The sequence below is a fragment of the Micromys minutus genome, assembly GCF_963924665.1.
Source record: "Micromys minutus genome assembly, chromosome: 23".
In the NCBI taxonomy this organism is placed as follows: domain Eukaryota; kingdom Metazoa; phylum Chordata; class Mammalia; order Rodentia; family Muridae; genus Micromys; species Micromys minutus.
The window spans coordinates 23,068,122-23,094,592 of NC_137958.1; the positions used below are offsets into that span (position 1 = coordinate 23,068,122).

The following is a 26,471-nucleotide window of genomic DNA, read 5'->3' on the forward strand; positions in this document are numbered from 1 at the left end:
CAGAGACCCGGGTCACCCACTCGAAAGATTGGAAACAACATTTCAGGCCCTGAGTATGTGCAGTGGACACTTGGCGTCAGTGCAGAGAGAGAGAAAATGGCTCCAGTCCAGCTCTGGGCTCAGCAGCTCCACTATCTTGCCCTAATGAGGCCATGGCTTCTAGTGATTCTAGTTGATTTTACTTTCTGTTTCTGACACTGCGGTGCTTAAGTGCCATCAACCTTTGACATGAAGTTGTTCCGGTCACTGGTTGAGTTCATGCCACAAGCGATGAATGGTCAGACTAAGAGTTTCGTTTCCCTGTTTGCCTTCAGAAGTGAGGTCATGATGCTGAGAAACCGTGAGTGTTATAGCTTTGTGCTCTCTCAGAGCTAATGGGGTATCTGTCTGTGGCTCTGACTTCATGTCAGCGAGCATGTTCTAGAGACTTCTCAGGAAGGCTCTCACCTTTCCTTCATCCAGAGACCAGTTACTCCATTTTATTTACAGCTCTTGGTGGGTTTGACAAGCTACCGAATGTGGTCCTTTCAACCATGTAGGTGTGTAGTTGGCTACATGCTTCTCGACATAATTTTGTGCACATGTGCACATGCGTGTGCACACATGAGTGTGATGAGATATGAGTTGATGAGTAGAGTTTTCTTGTGTATAGTGTCCCTTAGTATTTCCTACTTCAAGAGAGAATCGAGACTCAGTGTATTTTAAAGTATTTCCCACTTTTCCAAGGAAAGTCTTCATTGCTAAGGGTCCAGTAGTGACTTGCTCCAGTCAGTAATAGGAGTGCAAATGAAAATATTTTCTAGAGTTTATCTATCCATATACAACTGAATAATTCCATTATTTGGCCAGCCCTTAGATCTTTGATAGTATGCTGTGCAGTTGTATCCACTAGTCTATTTATTCACTTAGGCTTTTGTATTTGTTTGTTTGTTTTGAGACAAGCTCTCACACTGTAGCCCAGGCTGTCCTGGAACTTACTGGGTAGCTCAGGCTCACATCAAACTTGTGCCATTCTCTCGCCTCCCACATGCTGAGATTTGAGGCATGTACCACCATGCCTAGCTCTATTAATATGTTTAGGTTCAGGTTAGATATTTTAAAGTTAGAAGCTCTGAAAAGATTTCAGATATATGTAATGTTATGTAGATGTAAGATAGGTTTTAAAATGATATTTATGTTTTACTTCAAACATATATGGTAGAGAGATTCTTCATTTTCCCTTTAACTTAGTGGTAAAGAAATACTCTGTATTTAAGGCAGCTTCGAGATGTTAGCTGGAAACCCATGAATGAAACTTTAGGGGTACATTTATGCCATAATTTACTGTACTCGTTCCATAAGCCCTTGCTTTTAGCTTTTAACACATATTTTCCATAGGTATTCACGGCAATTTTTTAACGGATATATTATGCTATTCCATTCTCTCACACACATATGTATATGCATATATGCATTCACTTACATACATTTTTCATTGTCTTCCTCCATTACTGTGGTATTTGGGGAGTTGAGATAACCATTGTGTGCACCCCACCAACCTTTGTCCCACTGTTTATACGATGGTTTTGCCGTGGTCCTTGTCTTTACAGCTCTATCATCTTGTATCGAAGTGAAGAAAACTTTTGGTCATTGCCTTAAAGTTATAGATAAAAACCACCCTGGGAACATCGTTGACACCATAGATGATAACAGTCCACTGCACTGATTTTTCTTATGCAGTGCAAGTTTTGTTCTTTTCAGTTTTTTTTCTGCATTATTTCTTGACCATGCTCATAGTAAACTTTTGGATAGTTGGGATATGTAATAAAGAATGAATCTTATTATTTTAAATTATTTTATGTGTGTCAGTATGTGTGTATGTGTGGGTGTATGTGTAGGTGTGTGTCTGTGTGTGGTATGCATGTGTATGTTTATATGTGTGTGTATGTTTGTGAGTATATGTGTAAAAGTACCTCTAGAGTTAAGTAGCTTTATTTTCTAGCCGTAGAAGAGTGAGCAAGGCTAACCTAGTGGGAATTTGTTTCCTAAAGAAAGTCTAGTAGAATTGGTACATGCCAGCCATTCATTATGAATCTTTGCTCAGTGATATTCCTGAGTTTTCTTTCTACAAGCACCAGAGATAGCCCCTCAGTGTAAATGAGCTTAATTCTCAGACACTTTTATTATCTGTAAGCAAGATGAAATCAAATAATCAAAGAAAAAAAAAGAATAGGGTGGCACAATATAAATCCCGATGTGAAGAACTCAGCATTCTTAATTCTGTTCTTTGGAGTTGGTCCATTTCTGCTGCTGTCTCTAGGACAGATTGTAAGTCATCTGGCAAACCCAACTCTTATTTACAAGTTTTCTTTTGAGATAATCAGCTTTAGGGCTCAATGACTAATTATTCATTTTAGAGTGTGGTAGCTTAACTGCTCACTCTTATTTCTTCCTCTTCTTTCCCCTGCCTTTATTTAGAATTCACTACTAGTAGGGAATTGTCTCACTGCAAACTCAGCCTTCTAAGTTTTTCTCACAGCACTGTGATTATGACTGTTTCCAGTTCTCATATGTGAAAAGAAGACGGAAGGAAGGGTGGTTTCCTGACTCAGTCATCAATCAAATGTGAAACCTACTGTGGGCTTAGAAGAGCTCTTGTCTCGGGAGGAGAGCATCAGTTTCCCAGTGCTGGTTCACCTGAGGGATTTTTGTCTACTGATTTCCTTGGGGCTCCTCATACTCAGATTCAATTACAGCCTAGTGTAACCATAGATCCTGTTGTTCCCAGGCTCCTAAGCATCTTAGCTGTCTCCTTTGACCTTCAGGATTATGCAAGCAAGCATTTTTTTTTGTTCATGCCTGAAATTAAAGGTCTAGTAATGGGCAGCTAATGGCTAGGATGCTTGGGAGACTGATTTATCAGAAGTTAGCTGGAGCATAAATAGGTAATGAGGCTGCCGGGCTTCCTGAATGGAGAGAGAAAATGGGAGCTGATGCCAGCACAGGTCAGCACAGTCTCTGCCCCCTGCTTATTGGAACAGGGGCCACTGGAGAAAGGCAGAGTCCAAGGTTGTCAGCACTCTCAGAATGGGATGCAGGGAATGCCTGGGAAGAAGTCATCTTATTCAAGGGCTACACAACATAACCTTTGTCCTTAGGTAGAAACCCCCCAAGTAGATTATGTGTCTACCAGTTGTGAAAAAAAAAAATAGCCCACTAATTAGAGCCAACAAGAACTGAACTTTGAGATGGAAGGCAAGGAGGAGGAAGTAAAAGTCATAATATTGGAGCTAAGTGGTTTTGAGAAACATCTCTACAAGGAGCTTGGTTTACTGTCTGTCACAAGGTAGACACTAAATAGCTTCTGTCTTGGTGCATTGGTCCTTTTTAAATATAAAACAATTGAATTATCCATGTTATTTAAACAAGTTCCTTCATAGTGTGGCCTGGTTCCCACTTCCCTTTTTGTTAACTAAAAGCTTGGAAGCTTCTGTTGTTTTGGTTGGGTAGAGAATTTTCAGAAGAACATACATTTGTAAAGAGTACTTGGGGGTGTTGAGTATGTTAGTACACACCTGTCATCTCAGTATGTGGCCCAAAGCCACATTCCAAGTGTCCCTGAGCCACATAGGAAGGACAAAGCCAGTAGACCAAACAAACCAGAATCGCAGGGTCTACGGCACAGACTCCAGGGCATTTAATCAAGTCTTCTTTCTGACAGTTCAGCATGCGGCCAGCGTTGAGTTGCTGCTTTATGCCTGCAATTCAGGCCTGACCTTCTCAACCTGATTCCTCAGACAATCTGACTGTGTCCCAGCATGGCTCACATTTTCCCCGTGTTGACTGGACCTAACTTTCGTACCTTTGCTGGTCTTTTTACGAGGTCTTCTTCTGTCGTTTGTACTGTCTGAGGAGCACCAAGTCACCATGGCTGTACGGCAGAGGGGGTGCTGCCGTAAATCAGACTGCTGTACGGCAGAGGGGGTGCTGCCGTAAATCAGACGGCTGTACGGCAGAGGGGGTGCTGCCGTAAATCAGACTGCTCTGGCACATGTGCATATTTTATAATCATTTGGTAGCTTTGACTGTGAGATTTTTGGGGGAGGGTGCAAGGAACACATCTCTACTCATCTCCGTCTCCTCAGGGCTTCGCCCATGGTCAAAACTCTAAAGGCTGAATGGACCCACTGGCTTGTAACAAGTCCACAATATGCGCACCATTGCTCTCTGCCCTTTCGGAGATGAACGCTTCTAGGTGGGAGGCTCTAGAAGATGTGTTCCAGTTGACTCACTTGTAAATTCAAGACCCAGTGTTTCGTCCCGGATTAGCTCTTTAAAGTTCGTTTTTAGTAACTTTTTTATTGATTCTTTGTGAATTCCACATCATGCATCCCAATCTGTTCATCTCCTAGTCTCTCCATATCTGCCCCCCAGCCTTGCACCTCCCCCTGAAAGAAAACAGAAAAAAAAAAATCAATAAAAATTAAAATAAAAAAAAACCTCTCTGTGGAAGCCACAGTGTGTCACAGTGTGTCACAGTGTGTCACAGCACACCCCTGTGCCCAGACGGTTTTACTTGCAAATGTTCATGGTCTGGTTCAAGGCCTCTGGCTTCTGCTCTGCTATCAATATGGGAGCCTCACTGGGACTCCTCTTAGTAACCCTGCCATAGAGATCCTGGAGCTTTGGTTCTGCTGGGTAGGTTCCTGCATGTGCTCCAATAGTTCATACATGTGGTAAATGTTGGAGTGGGCCAACTCAGAGTACTGCATCTGGGCCTGGGTTGCCCAAGCCACTGGGGCCTGCTTGCCCTCTCTGTCCAGTTGAGGGGCCAGATCTACTGGGTGAGGAGCAGGTCCATCTCTCATGCCCATGTCTCCAGGGCCAGCCTTCCCATGCTGCTCAGGTGAGGGGCGGGGCCAGCTCTTCAGCATTCCGTACAATCAGCAAGGGGCGGAGCTAACTCAGTTCAGACATCCGCTTGGCCTTTGGTGGTAACATGAGCCATAGTTATCAATACAGGCTTCTCTGTGGCAGGGACATGGACCTGAACGTGGCCCTTGGAGGCAGCACAGGCCTGGGCTACTCACATTACCATTCTCATGTCTTCAGCTTAGCCTCTCTTCGTAGAACACACACTGTATACTTGTCTCTTGGCTTATACTTGCTAACATAGTGACTCCAACCCCCTGGCCAGAGCTGTCTTCATTTTTGAGAGCATGTTTTTGTTCCTGCTATTATTTTTAAATTTTGCCCCAAATGACCTATTATTGACAAGCACTGTTTTGGGTTTTGCCATAGTAGTACGGGTGTCTGGATCTAAAGAACAGTTTGGCTAAAGATAATGTGTAAGGTAGGTGCAGCATGTAACAGAGCTTATGAGAACTATGGGTGAGATTGAGTTGGCCAGACAGAAAACAAAGCTGTATTTATCAGAGTCATCGACGCAGAAACATGAGTGATATCACTTATATGGTGTATGTTGCGTTTGCTTACTCTCCTCGCTAATGCCTGGCAGCTCTTCATAAGATGGTCTTAGATCTTACCTGCCTGGCTACTCTTACCCAAGTACACAAATGCTACGTGATGAAGAACAGTCTTGGTGCATCCGAGTTTAGTCTCGGGCCTCCGACAAACGTTTACTTGAGGCAATGGGGTAATGGATGGGACAAAAGAGAAGCCATTTTTAGCATGTGAAAATAGGACTAATATGTACAAGTGATACTTGTTTTTGGATTTTTGTCTGTTATTAAACTGAAGATACTAGACTTCTAGGAATCCATCAAGTGACAAAGTATTCAGGAAGCAAGAATAGCTAAAGGTTCTGCTGCATACTTAAATTTTTCTTTTTAATAATGTTAATTACTTTTACAATTATGTTGCATGATAGCATTTGATTGGTAATCTTCCTGATCCATTGCTAGTCATTGATTTATGTTCAGGCAGAAATTACTTTGTTGCTAATAAGGCAGTCTAGAAAAATTAAATTTTAACCTCTGGCATATTTAGGTTGGCTCTGGTTTGCTGACTTTAGATGATGTCAAGAGAAAAGGACAGGATGCCAAAAAGCTGAATTTATAGGGAACATGGTGTTATATTAGCTTCATATTTAAATTTCAGATGTTTTTGTGAATAATAAACAGGTTCCAATCTGGAAATCATATCAAGTTCCTTGGGTCCTACAATCCTATGATTCACTTTTTAAATTAGAAATTAAAATTAACCTTATGTAATTATACAGGTTTATTAAGGTTTCTCACCATCTGGATAGTTAGAAAAATATTATTGCATCTTTTGTTTCACGACTCCTATAGATTGTTAGCCATATTTTTATACCTATGTCTTCTATTCAGTGAAAAATAGGCATTTATTTATATTTTAAACTGTAATTCCGAGTTTCTAAGCATTTAATTAGATTGGTTTTAGAGTACGCTTTGTGTGTCAGATGAGGTCATATTGAGTTCTAAAACAGAGTTCCAAAACAGAAGTGCAAAGCTTCTTTTTCATGTTTCATTTTCTTTCTGTGGTCTCTAAAAATGCAACCCAGAGATCATTCTCACACCTCTAAAGAGGTTTCTGTCATAATTATCACTCACCAGAAATCATGAAAACCTGCGTGTACCTCCGAACCACAGGATGACAGCAAGGGTTCAGGTATGGTGGAACAGCCTCCTGGGAGCCAGGTGCCTGGCTGGCCACCAGCTGGTGTACTTGGAAATGACTTTTGCCCATATGTGTCTCACTCTTTCTGTTTGTAAGATAAAAAGTATCCTAATGTTTGAGTTCTAGGAATCTTTCCAATGCTATTCCGAAACACCGAAGTGTTTTTTAACAGCTTTTACAGATGGTTGTGAGCCACCATGTGGTTGCTGGGAATTGAACTTAGGACCTCTGGAACACCAGTCAGTGCTCTTAACTACTGAGCCATCTCTCCAGCCCAACAACTTTTAAGATAAGAAGTGAAGACCTGAGGATATAGGTGGTAGAATTCTTACCTCGGCCGTGCAAAGCCCTGTTTCAATCCCTAGCGCTCCCCTACCCCTAAATTCAAAGTTTGTTCTTACATAATAATTAGAAGTCAATTTTAATAAAATTTTATTTGTGAACTATCCCTCAGATATAGTCGTTACCATTGTCATCTTCTTGTCCTTATCTTCCTCTTCCTTCTTCTTTTAGGTGAGGAGGATATGCTGGGGGTTGGGCCCAGAACCGTGCTCATGGGAAGAATGCATTTATCCATCGAGCCACACACAGGGCTTCTGCTGTTCCTCACTTTTCATCTTCAGTGTCAAATGAATAGGTTGACAGTAAACATTAGCTAGTTTTCTCTTCTCAAATACTTCATTATCTTCCAACTTTAGAAAGCAAGGTTTAAGTTTAAAGTTGAGGATGATATTGCCTCATTAAAACTGTTGAGTAATAAGCTGGATTAGTAATACTACAGGACTAGTCTATAGAATACTGTAGTGTAATTCTACTTAATGTATTACTTCCGCAGTGTAACCTAAGGAAGTGCCTGCTTTTTCTCTTTGGATTACTTCTGTGACTAGTCATACGAAGTCAGCTCCCAAATGCAAAGATACTACACTTGCGTTTATCTTACCGCCAGTGTGGTTTGTTGGTATTGTGGTTGGATGAGGTTTGATTGTGTCTGTCAAAGGTTCGTGAGCTGGAAGTACGGTGCCAACACTGGCTTGGCTGAAGCAGTGGATTCTGTGAGATGTAGGGCCGGTGGGAGTTCAAGCATAGTGTAATTAGGTGATACACATTTATGTGGCCCCCACCTCTGATTGAGTTACTTCTCACGAGAATGTTTTGTTTGTGAGACAGGGTCTCACCATGTAGCTCTGGTGGGTCTAAACTTTTCTGTGTAGACCAGGCTAACACCAAACTCAGAGATCCACCTGTTTTCATGCCCTAGTTCCAAGTGTTGGGATTAAAGACACATGCCATCATGCCTAATTCACAACAGTGGTGTTTTTATAAAATGAGACAATCCTGTACTGTTGGCCTCCTCTGCACACTGCAGGTACTTTTCCTTCTTCGTTACCACAAGTTACAGCCAGGGGTCTTCTTGAGGGTGCAGGTGTTTGGCCATTTGGACTTGTCACCCATCAGAATTGTGAGCAACGTAAACCTATATTATTATCCATTACTTAGTGGTGTGTGTTTTGTGAGAGCAACATAAAATGGACTAATCCTTCCTGAAGGCCTGTATGAAGAATTTGATGCTTGTGGCTTTAGAAGTTTCAGCCCTACTGCTGTGGATGCCTTCATTTTAACCCGGCAGTGGAGGGAAATGTCATAGCATTGGTTCCATGGACAGTTTGGATTTGCTTTTATAACTGTTCAAAAGCAGTACTAGGTACCCTGTATAAATTCCTTATTGTGGATATAACACATTGCTCAAACGTAGTGTCTTAAAAATATAGTACTGTCTTGTAGTTCTGGGAAGCATTGTCTGTACTGTGTTCCTTCAGGAGGCTTTTCTTTTCAACCTCTTTTTGAGTGTGCAGAGGTCAGAGGATAACTTGATGACTTCTCCTTCTGCCATGTGGGTTCCAGGGGTTGTACTCAGGTCTCAAGCTTGGCATTAAGTACTCCAAACCTCTACGCTGTCTTGATGGCTCAGCATTTCAAGGGCCTCTAGGGACATTTGATCCTTGTTTACTTTCTGGAGGCTGCTAGGAGAGTCTCCCCATAAAGTCCTCAACTTAATCGTTGCTTTGCACAATCCCTCTTGCAGTGTAAGCTGTGTGTCCATAGTCCTTGTGCAGGGCTGTTAGTCTGCCTTCCAGTCATTGCTGTACCTCACTGAGTCATCACCTCATAAAGGTCGTCCAAGACACCCTAACATCCCCATCCATCCTGGTAGTTTGGACCGCGCTGCCTAATTTTATTAACTCTTAAGAGAGTGGTTGTATTTTCTAAACTTATTATTTTTTTAATCTAATTAATAAGTCATTGTCTCCTTGTAGTAGGCAGATAGAGCAGAAACTTGGTCAGTCTAACTCCTTCTAGCACATGGAGCACTGGCAGAGAAATTTGTTCAGTTCATCTTTCTGAATATAGTTTTTGAAAACACCCTATGTTAGAATTGTAAGTAATATACACTTAAAAATGCATGAACCTTAGTTAAAGTAAGATTTCCTTTTATTTCTTTTGAATATAAATTTCTCCTTGGGTCCTGACTGAAACCTTTAAATACACACACACACACACACACACACACACACACACATACACACACATGTAAAATAGAGCTGCAGGAAGAAAATAAATAAAAATCAGACTGAATTACTCTGTGCAAAATGAATAGAACCAGAGGACATTATGTTAAGTGAGATAAGCCATGCAGAAAGACAAGTACTTCTTACTGTTTCTCACGTATGGTGTCTTAACATGTTAGTCTAGAAGAAGAGGAGGAAGGGGGAGGGACGAGGAGAAGGAGAAAGAGGAGGAAGGGGGGAGGAAGAGAAGGAGAGGAGGGAGAAGAGGAAGAGAGGGAGGAAGAAAAAGATGGTGAAGGAGGAGGAAGAGGGGAAGACAGAGAGGAGGAAGAGGAGGAGGGAGAGGAGGAGAGAGTGGGAAGGGAAGGAGGAAGGGGAGGAATAATAGTAATTATTAGAGGCTAGGAAAAGGAGTGAAAGGCGCTAGCAGGAAGTTGGGTAACAGTTACCATTACATGATGGAATAATAAAGTCTACTGTGCTGTAGGGTGGTGAGAGCTCACAGTAAGCCCTTAGATACTTTATGAAAAATTATAAGAATAGAAGAAGAAGAAAAATTATAAGAATCATCAGATGCTTCAAATATTAAGAAATGGTGAGGAAATAGAAATGCTAATCACTCTGATATAATTTTATACAAATGTTTTGAAATATTGCACTATACCTCATGTAGATACACAATTCTCACATGCTAATTAACACGGAAAAAGGGATTAGAATGAACAAAAACTGTAAGTACATTACTAAAAATAATGGTAGCATCGCCAGACTTTGAGCTATCAAACTGATGAAGCCTGTTTATCACAGATTTACAGTGTTAATATTCACAACTCATAGGAGACTGAGATAAAAGCTCTTATAATCACACAAGGGCCTGGGAAAAATGGAAGAGGGAAAGTTCATTTTAATTGAGACATCAGTTCTGGTAAGTAGGGCTTTCCTGATGCTGTTTCTAGAACATGATGTTAGTGGTTTAGGAAACCCAAGGAGCTTTTAGGCAGAAAGTAAGCTGTCTATTGACCTGATATTTAGAGCGAGCGGGCCTAATGGGAAGGCTGCATCTGGTATCATTGTTGTCTTGTGTTTCCAGGTGATTAATAAGACAGCCTGTTAAGTGAGCTACTCTGGAAATACTGAGTGAGCTCCTAGGGCTGCTCAGCACCAAGTCCCTGATACCATCCTGCTCTGCAGCCAGGAGAGAGATGGAAGAGTATGGGAGAGGAGTGTCGTGGACCACATCGGGCCACCTGAAAACTCATGTACTGGACGTGTGTGGTCATACATGAAGACAGGGTTTTACAAGAGGAGATTAAGGTTGAATGAGGTTGTCGGACTGGGGCCCCTAACCCAAGAGGACTCTTGTCCTCAGAAGAAAGGGGAATGACTCTGAGAGGTCACCCACAAAGACCGCGTGAGGACGTGGTAAGGCCACAAGAAAGCCTTGGGAGAAGCTGAACCTGCCAGCCTCTATCTGGGGACATCGATCCTCCAAAATTGTGAATAAGGAAGTTTCTGTCATATAAGTCACTCTCTTTGTGGTCTTCTGTTAGGGCCTCTGGGGCAGTTTCTAGGGTGAAGGGCAGTGACTTGAGTCCCGAAATTTCAGGAAACCGCCTAGGTAAATAAAGGTCTGGTGCAGAAAAGCTCTCAGGAGAAGTAGCGAGTAAAAGATCCAGGCAACGCTGATGTTTTTGAACTAGAGAGTAGATGAAAGAAGTCAGTGTGGATAGGGTGCAGGGGATGCTTGTGAGCCTGGGAACGCTGTGCTTGGGGTGGGCCGGAGCTGTCGGCATAGTAGAAAAGAAAGGATCTTTGACAGAACAGGGTAAGGTAAACTCCAAGGGCAATGGTAAATGAAGGAAACCAGGGCTTGGAGTTAGTAGAAAAGAGTGAGAGGAGTTGGGCTTGATTGACTGAGGAGGCCAAAGGTGCCTGCACTCTTTGTTCTTTCTAGGACTAGGGTTTCAGGAATGGCTGTACAGGAGTCTCCTGTTCTTCCAAATAGTGTTCAGTAGAATCATCTTGTCACCCCCAGAAAGCTCTATTATTGCTAGTTAGGCCCTCTCTTCTCACCACATCCTGACTTTAGTGAACGTGAACCCCGGGGCTGGTTGCAGTTCTGCTGATGCCCCATTCCACGATGCTGGTTCAGGGATTCGCATCACCATCAGCCCCACTGACTACCTGAGGCTGCTGAGGTGGGGTCCACCCTAAAACAATGTTCATTGTTTCTCTCCATGATAGCAGTTATACACATTTATTTTAGAATACATTTTAAATTAGGAATGTATTAAAAAAAAACCCGAGAGGACATGAAGTTATAAACAGAAGAATAACCACACACACACACACACACACACACACACACACACACACACACACACACACACACATCTTGTATCCTGTATTCTACTGCTTAGAGCTAGCACCTGGTACTGGGACTGAGAGGGAAAAGGCTGTTTTGTTTCCTGCAGTTTATGCTCCTGGTCATTCAATATACAAATATGAACATGATCTATAGGTATTTTTAGAGCCTCTGCTTGTTATCGGAATTCATAGGCAGTGATTATTTTCATCATAGAAACCTTTGGAGGATGATATTCTCAGTGTGTACAATGTCTTAAAGTTTGCCTCTTAGAAAGAGGTGGGGACTTCTTAGAAATTAGGCCTCACCACTTAGAACTGAAATGCTATTTTAAAAGGATACGTTAGACGGTTGATGAAGGATTTTGTTTTTTTTTTTGTTTTTTGTTTTTTTTTTTACTATAAACATCTTTGTAAGTAGATAGTATTTGCTGTATTATTTCAGTCTTGAATGAAACACAGTTTTCTTTTTGAGGTAGAAAGCTTAATTTGAAAAGAGCAGCTCATAGGAGAGAGGAAGTGTGATGCAGGGAAGGTGGATATGTTTTATGGTATGAGACAAAGCACAAAAGCAGAGCCCCGAGTGAGGGTAATTAACTTCGAACTGGCGAATGCGCTTGGCTCACAGGAAGGCCCAGAGCCTGCTGTAACATGCTGTCCTCTTTCCTCCTTGTTGAGCTGTTGTCTCATTTCCGATGCTGGGAGCCTTTCAGAAGCATCCTAAGAAATGCTCACACCTGATCACCACAGCAGAGAGTAAATACGCTTTACCTTTCTGATGTTGCAGCTTACTCACGTGGACAAGGCGAGCTTCCGGGTGGACGCCTTTGGAACCTCGTTCATTCTTGATGTACTGCTGAACCAGTAAGTGCTTGCTGCCGAGTTGCCTTCACTTGAATTGTGCTATCTAGTGACTTCAAGGTGTTAGCGCTGCGGATAGGGAATGAGAGCGCATTAGACATTGAAAAGCTTTACCAGGTCACTTCCGCAAACATATAATGGAAGGCAAGGGTTCTTCTAGCATCTGTCTCATAAGAACATGTATCACCTGAGCTTCCGATGGATGATAGATGATGAAAATACACTTAAGGCAGTAAACGGCCCTTCCTGTGTCACGTATACACGGAGGCCAAAGGGGAACTATTGGACGTTGGTTCTCACCATGTGCTGAGCTGAAACCAGGTCCTCAGGTTTGGTGGCAGGCACCCTTGCCTGCTGAACTGCTGAGCCATCTTAACCGTTTTACTCTTGTTTTTGAGAGAGAGGGTGTGGGGGGAGGAGAGAGCAGAAGAGGGTCTTTTCATTCATGTACATTTTACCCAACTTGCTTATGTTCTTTGAAGAATTCTGTGTGCAGAGTCCCTCATTTTCTGAGGGACAAACATGAATGACCACACTTACCAGAACAAGACTGAGAGGAAAGCAGATTTTAATAAAGATATTCGAATGAAAACACTAGACGTTTTTCTTTTTTGGCCTGGTGTCTATGTTAAATGTAGGTGGTAGGTAGCTATTTCCTTTTTAATTTTTCTTTATTCTCGAATTCATACATGCTTACAATGAAATAAAGTCATAACTTTAGCCCTAACTACTCAGTTTCCCCACACCTTCTCTTTCTGTTTCTCATATCTCCTCAGCATATTCTTTTTCCAACTTCAGGCCCCTCTTAAATTAAATTACAAACTGAATCCAGTTAGTAGTGTGTGTGTGTGTGTATTTATATATATTTGTGTGTGTGTGTATATATATATATATATTTGTGTGTGTATATATATATATTTGTGTGTGTGTATTTGTATATATATATATTTGTGTGTGTATATATATATTTGTGTGTGTGTGTGTATATATATTTGTTTATATATATATATATATATATATATATTTGTGTGTGTGTGTGTGTGTGTGTGTGTCCACTGGGGCATAAGCATCCTACCAGTGGTCACATCTCAGATATGATTGTCCAGCTCTCAGTGACTAGTAACCACCACTCAGTACCTATGCTGGCTTTTTGGCTGCCTTGATCTTATGAGGATGTATGTAGGTGACTCCAGCTGCCATGGGTTCAGGGACACCATGAGTGTCTATACCTTAGTCACTTGCTGTGAAGAGACGCCATGACCAAGGTAACTCTTATAAAAGAAAGCATTGGACTGGGGGGCTCGCTTACGGTTTCAGAGGTTCTCCTATGACTGTCATGGTGAGGAACACGGCGGCATGGAACACTTGATGCTGGGAAAGTTGCTGAGCGCTCTACAGCCGGCTCTGCAGGCAGCAGGCAGAGAGAAATGCTGGGTCTGGTGTGAGCTTTTTGAAACCTTCAAGTCCACCTCTAGTGACGCACTTCCTCCAACAAGGCCACACCTCATAATTTCCTAGTTTCCGAGCATTCTAATATGTCAGCCTCTGGGGGCCTTTCTTATTCAAAGAAAAGTCTATAAGACAGCATTTCACAGTGTTCTTCCCCATGGTCTAGCTCTTATGGTTTCTCCTACCTAATTTTCCAAGATGTTCCTTGAATGTGCACGAGGTGTGTGTGTGTGTGTGTGTGTGTGTGTGTGTGTGTGTGTGTGTGTGTGAATGCAGAGGTGGGATGTGATAATGTCGATATCCTGTTGGGTTAAGCACTCAGTACCATGTTCTAGGTGCTTTGGCCAGTTACACTTCTCATCTCTCCATTGACTGCTGACCACCGGAACAGAAGTGTCTGTGGTCCAAGTTAAGAGCAGCCAGGGTTTAGAAGCACTTTAACACATGACCGATTTGAAAGAAAACAACAGTAGGAGGTTGCCTCCTGGCCATAGGCTTTTGACTGTACCAGAAATGGATATTTACAGTATCAGAAGAGAAATTTCATTTTGTGGAGTAGAACTGGAATCTGGCCAGAACATGACGACGTACCTCGTAGCAGTTGAGCCATTGTTGTACCATCAGGCGCATCTTGCAGGGCAGGTTGGAGTTGTAGCCTGGGGAGCCTGGGTAGACCCATGTTTCCTCCCCTTCAGCCTGTGCAGGACCTTATAGCACTGTGAGAGACGGACATCAGGGAGAAAATGCCTTGAGGACATTTTGATCAGTTTCTTTGTCTGAATGTCAAAGTGTGTATGTGTGTGCATGCATGCATGCATGCTGCGTGTGTGTGTGTGTGTGTGTGTGTGTGTGTGTTGTTTTCATCAATAGGGTCTTACCAATCTTACCATCCAGTCAGTCCTCATAAGTAATGGTGACAAGAGCACAATTCAGTTATAGTAGGGTCAATAGTCTGTGCTGTTTTCCAGACTTCTGAGATCTCCCTGACTAAATTACTTGTAGAGAGACATCCCGTGACTTATCCTGTAACTTACACATAGTAATCCGTGTAGTCTGCGAGTGAGCCAATTGTCTATTAAATGCAGGGTATTCCATTTTAACTCCTTTTTCTAAAGTTATGTTTCGGAACTGGCTTACTGATTAGTAGGGTTCCACAGGCTTTTTCATTGGTTTTGCATAACCCACTCCACATACTCTTCTTCCTGTCCCCGTCCTCACCCCATCTAATTCATTAACTCGAAGGATTTTTCACCCACACACCATTTTCAATTTCACCTGTGTTCTTCTGTCCCTCCAATTACTACCTTTTAGCTGAGTTGTGACTTGTATGTGGTTTAACCCCTCAGGTGAGCCCTCCCTCCACTCCTGGTTTCTCCCTAATTCTCCTCCCTCTTTTTCTTCCCTGAATATCCAGCTATTTTAGCTTTACCTAAAGCTAATCTCCTGCTTCCCATCTTGCAATCACCCCCCTTCCTTCCCCTCTTGGCAGAGGACTCTAGCTAGTTTCTTGGCTTCTACTTGTGCAACCCCACAGGAAGAATAACAGTATCAACCAACCAGACCCCCCAGAGCTCCCAGGGACCAAGCTACCAACCAAAGAGTACACACGGGGGACCCATGGCTCCATCTACATATATAGCAGAGGATGGCATTGTCTGGCATCAATGGGAGGGGAGACCCTTGGTCCTGGGGAGGCTCAATTCCCTGGCATAGAGGAATGCTAGGGCTGTGAGGCAAGAGGGTGGGTGGGGGTGGGAGCACCCCCATAGAAGCAGGGAGGAGGGGGTAATGGGATAGGGAGTTTGTCAAGGGGAAACCAGGAAGGGGGATAACATTTAAAATGTAAATAAATAAAATAACCAATAAACCATTTAAAGAAATATTAAAACAACAACAACAACAAAACAGAAGAGAAGATTTGAAGTAACAATCTGCATGTGAGAGAAAAGAGCATTTATCTTTCTGGGCTGGAAGAGTTACTTTAGTCAGTATACTCTTTTTTTCTATTTCTATATTTTATGGTTTAGTTTTTATTTACAACTTAAATACATTTTATGATTTAATTTTTATTTACAACTTAAGCAACATTTTATTGTGTAAAGGTGCTGTATTTTCTTACCTGTCCATCTCTTGGTACATGGATAGGTTGATTTCGTTCTCTAGCTTTTGTGAATAGAACGACAGTGGAGTTAATGCACAAGTGTCTCTGTACTTGGATATAAAGCGTGTTCGCAGCTATTTTTCTATCATGTAAAAAAGTTTTTTCACCTCATTTTTAAGTAGATGTTTTTAAAGCTATATTCATTTATTTTATGTGTATGAGTGCTCTGCATGCCAGAAGAGGGTATCAGATCACATTATAAGTGGTTGTGAGCCATCATGTAGTTGCTGGGAATTGAACTCAGGACCTCTGGAAGAGCAAGCAACCAGGGTGATTATCCACTGAGCCATCTTTCCAGCCTGATTTTTTTTTATTTTTATTTTTTTTTATTTCATGATTTCACTTTGTCTCATTGCTGAGACTCTTTTGGTTTAGGAAGAAGGAAAGTAGAAATTGAATATGCTTTTTAAAAACTTTGGGCTCTTCTCTCATGAAGGAATTCAAGGACTCTGGAACAAACAATTTTTTTCTTTTACTACAAGAAAATGGGTAGCTACATATCAGTTGCAGGATAGATCTAATTATGCTTATTTTTAGATTGAAACTGAAGAAAAAGAATCATTATGTAACATTCCTTCAAAACAGTAAGCCAGATAACCTACAATCAGATTATACAAGAGTTCATTCACCCTTTGGATTGTAGTTTGGCAGAAGGCATTTAAAAAATTCAGAAAAGCTAAAAGCAAGAAGCATAGCCAGTTCCTGTCTTGTCAGAGCCATGAAGGGTAGGAAGCAGCTTCCTTCATGGGTCATGGCTATGAAAGGTCATACTTTAGGACAGATACACCAGTAACACCAAACATATGGCTGGCTCTGCTATCTATGGTTGGCCCTGAGGCTAAACTGGACCTTCCAAAAGTCCGCAGAGGGTGTTGCATTTTAATGTGAAACATTCCTTAGCTCAATAAAAACATCCAACAGGATTATCTGAGCAGCCTGGGCCAAATCTCTTCCTGTAAATTGCTCAGCTTCTCAATGAGCGAATAATTAAACCGGATAGTGGGAAAGTCTTCTTTTCAGCTCCCTGAGTGTTTTCTGACAGGTTACCTTGTCAGAATGACCCTCTATCAACCGATCACAAGAGAAGCAAATGCCACAGGCTGAGTGGTGTGTTCAATGGTAGTGTGAAACATACAAGATCATTAGAAAGAACTCATTTTCCAAAGTCCTTGTTTTTTTGGAAAGGATTCTCTTGTGCAGCTCTCAGACCTGGGATGACCCAACTCCAAGATCAGAGTGGATTTTCTTTATTAAGGCTTATCTCTCTCTCCTTATTTCAATACCATCCAAACACTTTCTCTCTTACTCTGTGAGCCTTACTCTAATCTCTTTATTCCCCGTGTCACCACAGGGGATGGCACCTAAGACTCAGCAGATGAGCTGACCACACTGAATGGAAGATGGTACCGGGGGTGGGGTGGGGAAACCAAGGGTAGGGACAGAACACTCAGATTTTGGTCAAATGGGCAAGTTCAGTCTTGTCTTCAGTTTAGGAGGGTCACCTGCCGATTAGTACCCTTTTGGCTTCTTTCCATCGGAGCCTTGAGTTTATAGGAAGACTAGGGGTCCTGGTAGATGAAAGACAGGATATGAATTCAGTTGGAAGTAAAAGCTAGCTCTGGAAGTTCTCAGTTTTTTAACTGCACTGTACTTATGAGTGGTCATTGCAGAAGATGAAAATACGTGGTGGGGACAAGGGTCCTACTGATGATGCTTGCTATGTGATGCTAATAAATCGCAGACCCTTCCCTGTTATCAGTTAAGATGTAATGAGGATTTTGCTCCTCCAGCTAAGTCATTACTTGAGCATTCATTCATGATGTGCATTGTGTAGAAGACAAATCTGCTTTGAATAATTTGATTCTTGTTTTCATTTCACATATATACACAACATGTATGCACACGTGTATGTACAAAGACACACATGAACATATAGATATGCATATATACATGCAGAAAGACATATACACACATAATCCCTGAGTAGAGCTGAGAGTTTTTCTTGGAATCTGAGGACTTTGGAGAACTAAGCGGCTTATTTTTAGGAACCTGCCTTCAAGACACTAAATTTTCCAAATAAGGTACCATTAGAGGGTGACATTTAAGCTTGTTAGTGGACTGTTCAGTGATGAAGGTGACAGTTAACAGTTTCTCTCAGGACATAACATTTCTAAGAAGGGTTACATTTAAAATCTAAGGAGTCCCCAAACAGAGGAGCAACAGTAAAAGTGAAGGCAAGAATATACTTAGCATGTCTGAGGGAAGGATGGGTAGTTTAGGACCCCGAGACAGGGTGACACAAGAAATACCTGGGGCTTCTTAAACCACATAACAACAATGCCAAGAGTGGATTATCAATCTCCTTACAGTTTCTTGCATTATGGAGTCCTTTCCTCATTGGCTTGTGATAATTCGGATTCAGGTTTTCTATATTGAAACATGTTTAAGGTGATGTCTCTAAGACTTATTCCCAGAATACAATCTGCTGGTTAGATCTTGCTGACACGACACAAACCAGAGACACGGGTGAGTTGTCTCGATCAGAGATTGGCCTGCAGGGATCTCTGTAGGGCACTTTTGTGATTAATGGTTCATGTGGGAGGGTTCTGTCTGCTGTGGGCAGTGCCACTCTGGTCATGTGTTTGGTGATATAAGAAAGCAAGCTGAGCAAGCCACAGAGATTAAGCCAAGAAGCGGTGGTGTTTCTCCATGGTCTCTGCTTCAGTTCCTGCACTGCCTGCCCTCGGTCATGGGTTGTGACATGGAATTGTAAGGCAAATCCTCCCCCCCCACCCCAAGCTGGCTTTGGTTAGAGTTTTACGACAGCAACATAAAAGAAACTGATAGACAGGGCTTGACATCATTGGAAGATTTATTGATCCTTTATAAGCAGAATGACGACAAAATAGAAATTTCCAAAGTTATCTTAAAAAAAAAAACTAATACACCAGTAAAATAACACGAAATGTTTGTTAAGTATTTAAGTCCTAAAAAGGATTCCAGACAGCTGAATTCGCAAAGCATGCCTGTACAGTGAGATCAAGGAGAGACCTTGACTCAAACAAAATCTATTCCCAGAGAGCTCAGGATAAATACAAAGACATTGTAATGTGTGCACATACCTATATAATACTTTAAGCATCTGTACCAAAATAATTTAAGTAACTATAAATATATCTGTATTTAGTTCTAAATCACTTCATTTGGTAACGAAGTGGTTGTCTCAGGTGTTCTGATAGTGGGAATATCTGTAGAATTCACGGTTAGGCAGAATGTGAGTGTTTGTTTACCAAGGCTGTTCTTATCACAAGACCACGCAAAGTAATAGAGGTAACTTTATAGGTGTGCAATGATTATCTTAAGGTGTTTTTACTGCTCACAAAATTTACTCATTTCCAATTTACAATTCAGAGATTTTCAAAGTAACTTTACTGAATGATACAATAATCTTTGTTAATCAAACATGGTTTTGTTTGATTTTATTTTACTTTATTTTATTGTCTTGTTTTTGAGACAAGGTTATCTCAGGCTCTCCCTGAACTCGCTCTGTAGTCCTGGCTTGCCTCGAACCTGTGATCCTCCTGCCTAGGTGCAGGGATTAGAGGTATCTCTGCTCAGCTACTGTAAATCAGTGGTAAAAACCATCTGAATTCCCCAGTAAGATTGATTTCTTCATTTAGATTTAATTTGAAACTGTCACTAGTTCGTAGGCAGTAACTACTTTGTCTTCGAGTTGCTCCCCCTCCCCATATGCACGATATGTGGATATGTGTTCTCTGCCTGTTGTTCTTCAGTTGGCAGGCTCATGAACTTCATGTATGGTGTAGCATGTATCAGAAGCTCATTCTAGAACTCCTTTTTAGTTTTGCATGTGTCTCTGTATGAGTTCTGTGCACTCATTTTTCTGTCTCTGTCTGTGTGTCTGTCTCATTGTGTGTGTGTGTGTGTGTGTGTGTGTGTTGTCTATGTGTAGTCCATCTCTTTTCATTCTGCATTATAATATTATCATGTTCTATCTACAGATCTAATCCTTCTATCTATCCATTCACTTGACTTTTGACATTTAGACACACCCATTTCTTTAATTGTGTTAAATGATGTTACTTTGGATGTTTTCCTATACAACTTTATATTTTTCTCTTGAGTATATCCAAAAGTGAAATTGTCAGGCTACTTAGTACCTTTCTTCTTTAATCGCTAGGAAAAATGCTCAGGTGGACTTTGGAGATTTTAGTTGTGATATGACATGTATTTCGTTCTGTGAACGCTATGTCTAGTTTAAAGAATTACTAAGGCTTTAGGTTTTCTTATTATGCCTATTTCAAGTCTGAAAAGACTTTTATATTTTCAGTGGCTATAATCTTATTATGTTTCAATGGTTCATAATAAAACTATCCCTTAGAATTTTATTTATTTATTTATTTTTTATTTATTTATTTTTTATTTCTAAGGATGTAATTAAGTATTTGTGGGTACATATACATACACATATGTATATATGTAACAATAATATAGGAAAAGAGGCTATTAATTTGAGGGAATAGGAGAGAGACTAGGAGGGGCTATAGGGAGGAAAGGTGGATGTGATACAGTTCTATTTTAATTAAAATATATTCTTTTTTTGTTGTTTTTGAACTTCACACAGTCTGTGAGTTGTTTTTGGAGTGTTCAGGGCTTTCTGGGGTTAGTATTCCATTACCACTGACTGCATATTATGTCTGTTCTTATGTGACTGGGTTATCTCACTCAGGATGATATTCTCTAGATGCATTTATTTTCTTAAGAATTTCGTTAAGTCATTATTTCTGATAGCTGAGTAGTACTCCATTGTGTAAATGTACCACAATTTTTGTATCCATTCATCTACTGAAGGACATCTGGGTTCTTTCCAGCTTCTGGATATTATAAATAGAGCTGCAATGAACATTGTGGTGCATGTATCTTTGTTGTATGTTGGAGTGTCTCTGGGGTAAATGCCCAAAGAGGAATAACTGGGTCTTCAGGTAGTACTATGTCCATTTTTCTGAGGAACTGCCAGACTGATTTCCAGAGTTGAGATTTCAGGTTTCAATGGAGAACTTTTTGTTTAAGGAGAAGATTTCCTGAACAGAACACCAATGGCTTGTGCTCTAAAGTCAAAGACTGACAAATGGGACTTAAGGAGATTGCAAACTTTCTGTAAAGAAACTGAGGACACTGTCAAGAAACCAAAACAGCAGCGAACAAAGTGGGAAAAGGTCTTTACTAACCCCACATCAGATAGAGGACTAATATCCAAGGTATTCAAAGAACTCAAAATGCTAGACACCAGAGAATCAAACAACCCTATTAAAAAAATGGGCTACAGAGCTAAACAAATGTTCTCAATTGAGGAATATCGAATGGCTGAGAAGCATCTAAGGAAGTGCTCAACATTCTTAGCCATCAGGGAAATGCAAATCAAAACAACCCTGAGATTCCACCTCACACCAGTCAGATTGGCCAAGATCCAAAACTCAGATGACAGCAGATGCTGGCAAGTATGTGGAGAAAGAGGAACACTTCTCCACTGTTGCTGTTGTTGTAAACTGGTACAACCATTCTGGAAATCAGTCTGGCGATTCCTCATAAAATTGGACATAGTACTACCTGAAGACCCATATACCCCAGAGAAACTCCAATATACAACAAAGACACATGCACCACAATGTTCATAGCAGCTCTATTTATAATAGCCAGAAACTGGAAAGAACCCAGATGTCCTTCAGTAGATGAATGGATACAAAAATTGTAGTACATATACACAATGGAGTACTACTCAGCTATCAGAAACAATGACTTATCGAAATTCTTAAGAAAATGGATGCATCTAGAGAATATCATCCTGAGTGAGATAACCCAGTCACAAAAGAACAGACATAATATGCAGTTACTGATAATGGGATACTAACCCCAGAAAGCTCTGAACACCCCAGAAACAACTCACAGACTGTGTGAAGTTCAAGAAAAGAAAAAAAAAAAAAAAAAAGAAAAGGAAAAACCATTATGCTCAATCCTCACACACCAAGAAAACTTTGACTAATTCCGGGTTACATCCTGTTTTGCATGTACTTTATGCTCATTGTAACTAGTAAGATCTTAATGCACACTATCAAACCTTTCGAAAAAAAAAAAAGCCAAGCACTGACAAAATGTATTCATATACTTTTATGCAAAAATGCTTAAAATTTGTACATTTGTCTTTGTTTTTTAAAATAAAGTTGTTCAAAAAAATATAAATCACCTTTGTAACTATTCCCAAACTATATTTGTTCTCCTTTACCTTTAAAACTTTGATGGTGGAATGGACTTGGGGATTTTTATCCAGGTAATATTTATATCTGACTATAGGGCTCATTCCTTGCAAGTCTTACGTTTTCCCAACTAAAATAGTAGGAGCCTGCTAGGGTCCTGTGCTCTTTCAACGTAGCCTTACTGTGGACAGGCACTTTTTAGTTCTGGCTCAGCAAGGGAGACTTGGCTTTCTGAGACAGCTGGGTTGACATTTCTCTTGTAGATTTTTATGGGACTAGTTTATAAGTGAAGCTTTATCTTCCTCCTGTTACTTCAGTTGTGCTGTCATCTTATTATGTAAGAAGAGTCAGGTCCCCTATTGTTAATGGAACACTGAGCCATTGAATCATGGCACATGACTCCTTGGAAAACTCGGGTTGCACACATCACTTAACCTCATGACTCTGAGACCTCAGATACAACTCCACTCAGAATGCCACTGTAGTCAACCATAGATGAGATCACGGGATGATTATTGGTGCTTTAATGAAATACTATAGTTGCAAAGAGTTAAGTTCTTACTGTTCTCTAAGAGGGTCTCTTCCTTCAGTGGTCTCGAAACCCACTAGCGAACAGTTTGTTGTTCTTTCCTCCACATCTGTAAAATTTGACCAGAGATCTGCAGTCAGATTCATTTCCCATCAGAGACGTTATTCTCATGTTCAACTCATTCTTGGCCATGGAAATAGGAGCTGTCCAGTGAAGGGTGTCAAAAATCTATGGTCATGGTGCTGTCAAACCTGGAAAAAAGAGGTTTTGTCTGATAAAACATTTCTGATAAAGCTTTGGAAAAAAAATGATCAGCCCCCACCCCCCATGGATTTCGAGTTGTATAAGATTTAGCTAGGACATTTTATTTTTAAAATCAGAGAAAATACTTGTATAAAGTTCAGGGAGGTGCAGTGGGCTAGGAGGAAATGTGTTAGTAGTCCTGTGTGAAATCACTCCAAGCCCTGAGAGACTGAGTGTCAATTCCTGAGGTGAACTTAGTGGCACATACCTCTAATCCTACTCAAGAGGTTGAGGCAGGAGATTCAGTGATTCAAGCTAGCCTGGGCTACATATAGCCAGCCTGGATTTCAGGAAACACTGTCTCAAGAAACTAAAAGTATATGTCTATAATCTTAACATTTGGAAGGTTCGCACAGGAGGATTTCTGTAAGCTATATAGACCATATTACGCCACCTTTAGATACATAGTAAGACCCCAGTCTTAAAAACAAAACAAAACAAAACAAAAAACAAAAACAAAACCCCCTAAAATACATACTGAGATGGTTTATATATGCTTGGCCCCAGGGAGTGGCACTATTAGAAGGTGTGGCCCTGTTAGAGTAAGTGTGGCCTTGCTGGAGTAGGTATGTTGCTTTAAGACTCTCATCCTAGCTCCCTGGAAGTCAGTCTTTCACTAGCAGTCTTCAGGTGAAGATGCTGAACTTTCAGTTCTACCCGCACCATGCCTACCTGGATGTTGCCGTCATCTTTGGTGATAATGGACTGAACCTCTGAAACTGTAAGCCATCCCCAATTAAATGTTGTCTTTATAAGAGTTGCCTTGGTCATGGTGTCTGTTCACAGCAGACAAACTCTAAGACAGAAGTTCGTACAAGAAGTGGGGTATTGCTGTGATAGGTATGACCATGCTTTTGTCTGGAAGAATGTGGATTTTGGGACTTCGGATTTGGAAAACAGTGGGATGCTTTACATGGGGCTTAATGGTCCATCCTTGTAGGAATATAGAAGACTTTGTTGCTGAGTATGATGTAAACTGTGCAGACCTGGTTCAAGAGGTTTCAGTGGAGAAGAATTTCAGAATGTGTTCTAGAGGCTGTTTTTGTGGTATTTGGTGAAGAATGTGGGTGTTTTCTGCTCATGTCTGAAGAGTTTACCTGAATCTAAGGTAAAGAGATTTATATTAATCGCATTGACAAAGAAGTCTTAAAAAAGCCCACCAGAGACTCCGTTCACTGGTTAAGTCTCATGAAGAATGTTTTGAGCAAGCATAGCAAACTTTGAAAGGAAAAATATAAAATATATGATTCAAGTATTAAAGGGGAACCTGGAAATAAAAGGGAACTGAATCCTATTCTAGGAGATAACAGATTAAGTGATTTTGGGGCAAGATGCTACTTAGCTAAATTTAGATCCAGTCATGCTAGTACACACCTTTAATCCAAGGAGACAAAGCCAAACAAATCTCTGAGTTTAAGACCAGCCTGAGACAAAGCAGGTTCTAGGTGAACAAAAGCTTAAATCCAGGCATAGTGGTATACACTTTTAATCTCAGCATCACAGGAGACAGAGCCATGTAGACCTCCCAGTTCAGGGTCAATGTACAGAGCAAGTTCCAGAAAAGCCAAGCTTAGGAAGAGAGGGAGTCGTCGAAAAACAGGAAGCTGGTAATAAAATAAGGGGGGAGGTGTATGTTCTAGCTCCAGAAATTGATACTGGGACAATTGATGCTGGTCAGCTGGAGCTAAGAAATTATTGGTGATTAAGAAAAGACCAGCATCACTAAGGTGGAATCTTTTAGGAAGTGTTTTCTGAAAGCACATTTGTACCTTGTACTGCAGCTGGACTTGGTAATGTATAAGAGTCACCCAGGTGGTACTGGTTTTGAAGGCATGAAGGCGTCATGAACTGCAGCTGAAGCTAGGCATTGTGAGAGACCATGGAAGGCCATTGGTGAGGGTGAAGCTTCAGCTGCAGTTGATGGCCCAGGACTGAAGGGGTCATGCAAAGGATTTGAGGCCTGGCACCATGAAGAGAGAGCCTCTGGGGTATTGGTGAAGCCTAGTTGCAGCAGAAGTAGCAGTGTCTTGAAGATACCAGTACCATGAGATGATGACCAAGAACATCAGGGGCAGTGGAGAACAGGCAGCTGGAGCCTGGAAAACAAGGTGTGTGCTATAAAGGGCAGAGCTGGAGAAATGACTCAGCCCTTGGAGGAGCCCAGAAGATCTTGAATGAATCCTAGACATTGGATTGTTAGAGTTTGATTTTGCTTTTGATTGTGACTGTGCCCTAATATTTTTTCCTCTTGAAGTAAGAAAATAATTTAGTGGAGCCCACAGTTAAGAGACTTTGAATTATAAAAAGATTTTGAATTTTAAAAGGTATTAGATATTTTAAAGGGATTGAAAATTTAATATGTAAAGACTGTGGGTTAGATCTTGGGGATGAATAAGAAAATAAGGGTTAAGGCTTAATAGTGATGTGTTTGTATGTATGTCAAATTGACAAGACATCAATTTTTCTGGCTTTGTGTGTCAACTTGACACAAGCTGGTGTTATCACAGAGAAAGAAGCCTCCCTGGAGGAAATGCCTCCATGAGATCCAGTTGTAAGGCATTTTCTCAATTAGTGATCAAAAGTGGGAGGGCCCGTTGTGGGTAGTAGCCCTGGGTTCTTTGAGAAAGCAGGCTGAGCAAGCCAGTGACATTCCCTCCATGGCCTCTGTAGTAGCTCCTTCCTGACCTGCTTGAGTTCCTGTCCTGACTTCCTTTGGTGATGAACAGTAATGTGGAAGTGTAAGCTGAATAAACCCTTTCCTCCCCAACTTGCTTTTTGATTATTTGTGCAGGACTAGAAACCCTGACTAAGACATATACATACACACACACACACATACATACATACATACATACATACATACATATATACATACATACACACACACACACATACATGCATACATACATACATACATACACACACATACATACATGCATACATACAAGCATGCATGTAACACATAATGGGATTTTTGTTGTTCTTAAGGCCTTTAGTTAACCTACTGTCGTAATTGATTTTGAGTATCAAAACAGTCTAGATTTCCATAGGTATTATTGCCTTTAGTTTTAGTAAGTGGAGAGTTTTAAGAGAAAAGTCTCACCCATATTTTATTGTACATTAGATTCCTTATCTCATATTGCTGTCTTCAGAGGCTGGGTTGGTAGCCCCATGTGTGAAAGGCAGGGTGACATTTCCTTTATCTGGAAAAGACATAAAGAAAGTATACCATGGTAACTGATGCCTGTAATCTCTGCTCCTGGGAGGTGGGGAAAGTGGATGGCTTGAATTCCAGGCTACCTTGGAGTTATATAGTAAGTGCT

At 41.0% G+C, this 26,471-nt stretch overlaps 1 protein-coding gene across 1 annotated transcript in view; it reads left to right on the forward strand.

Annotated features, from left to right (window-relative positions):
- Nucleotides 1-26,471, forward strand: part of ADAM22 (ADAM metallopeptidase domain 22) — a 217,288-nt gene that overhangs the window by 19,922 nt on the left and 170,895 nt on the right. The window contains exon 3 of the mRNA XM_080936202.1: nt 12,361-12,437. Coding sequence (XP_080792328.1) covers nt 12,361-12,437 — 77 coding nt within the window. The remainder of the gene's footprint in view (nt 1-12,360; nt 12,438-26,471) is intronic.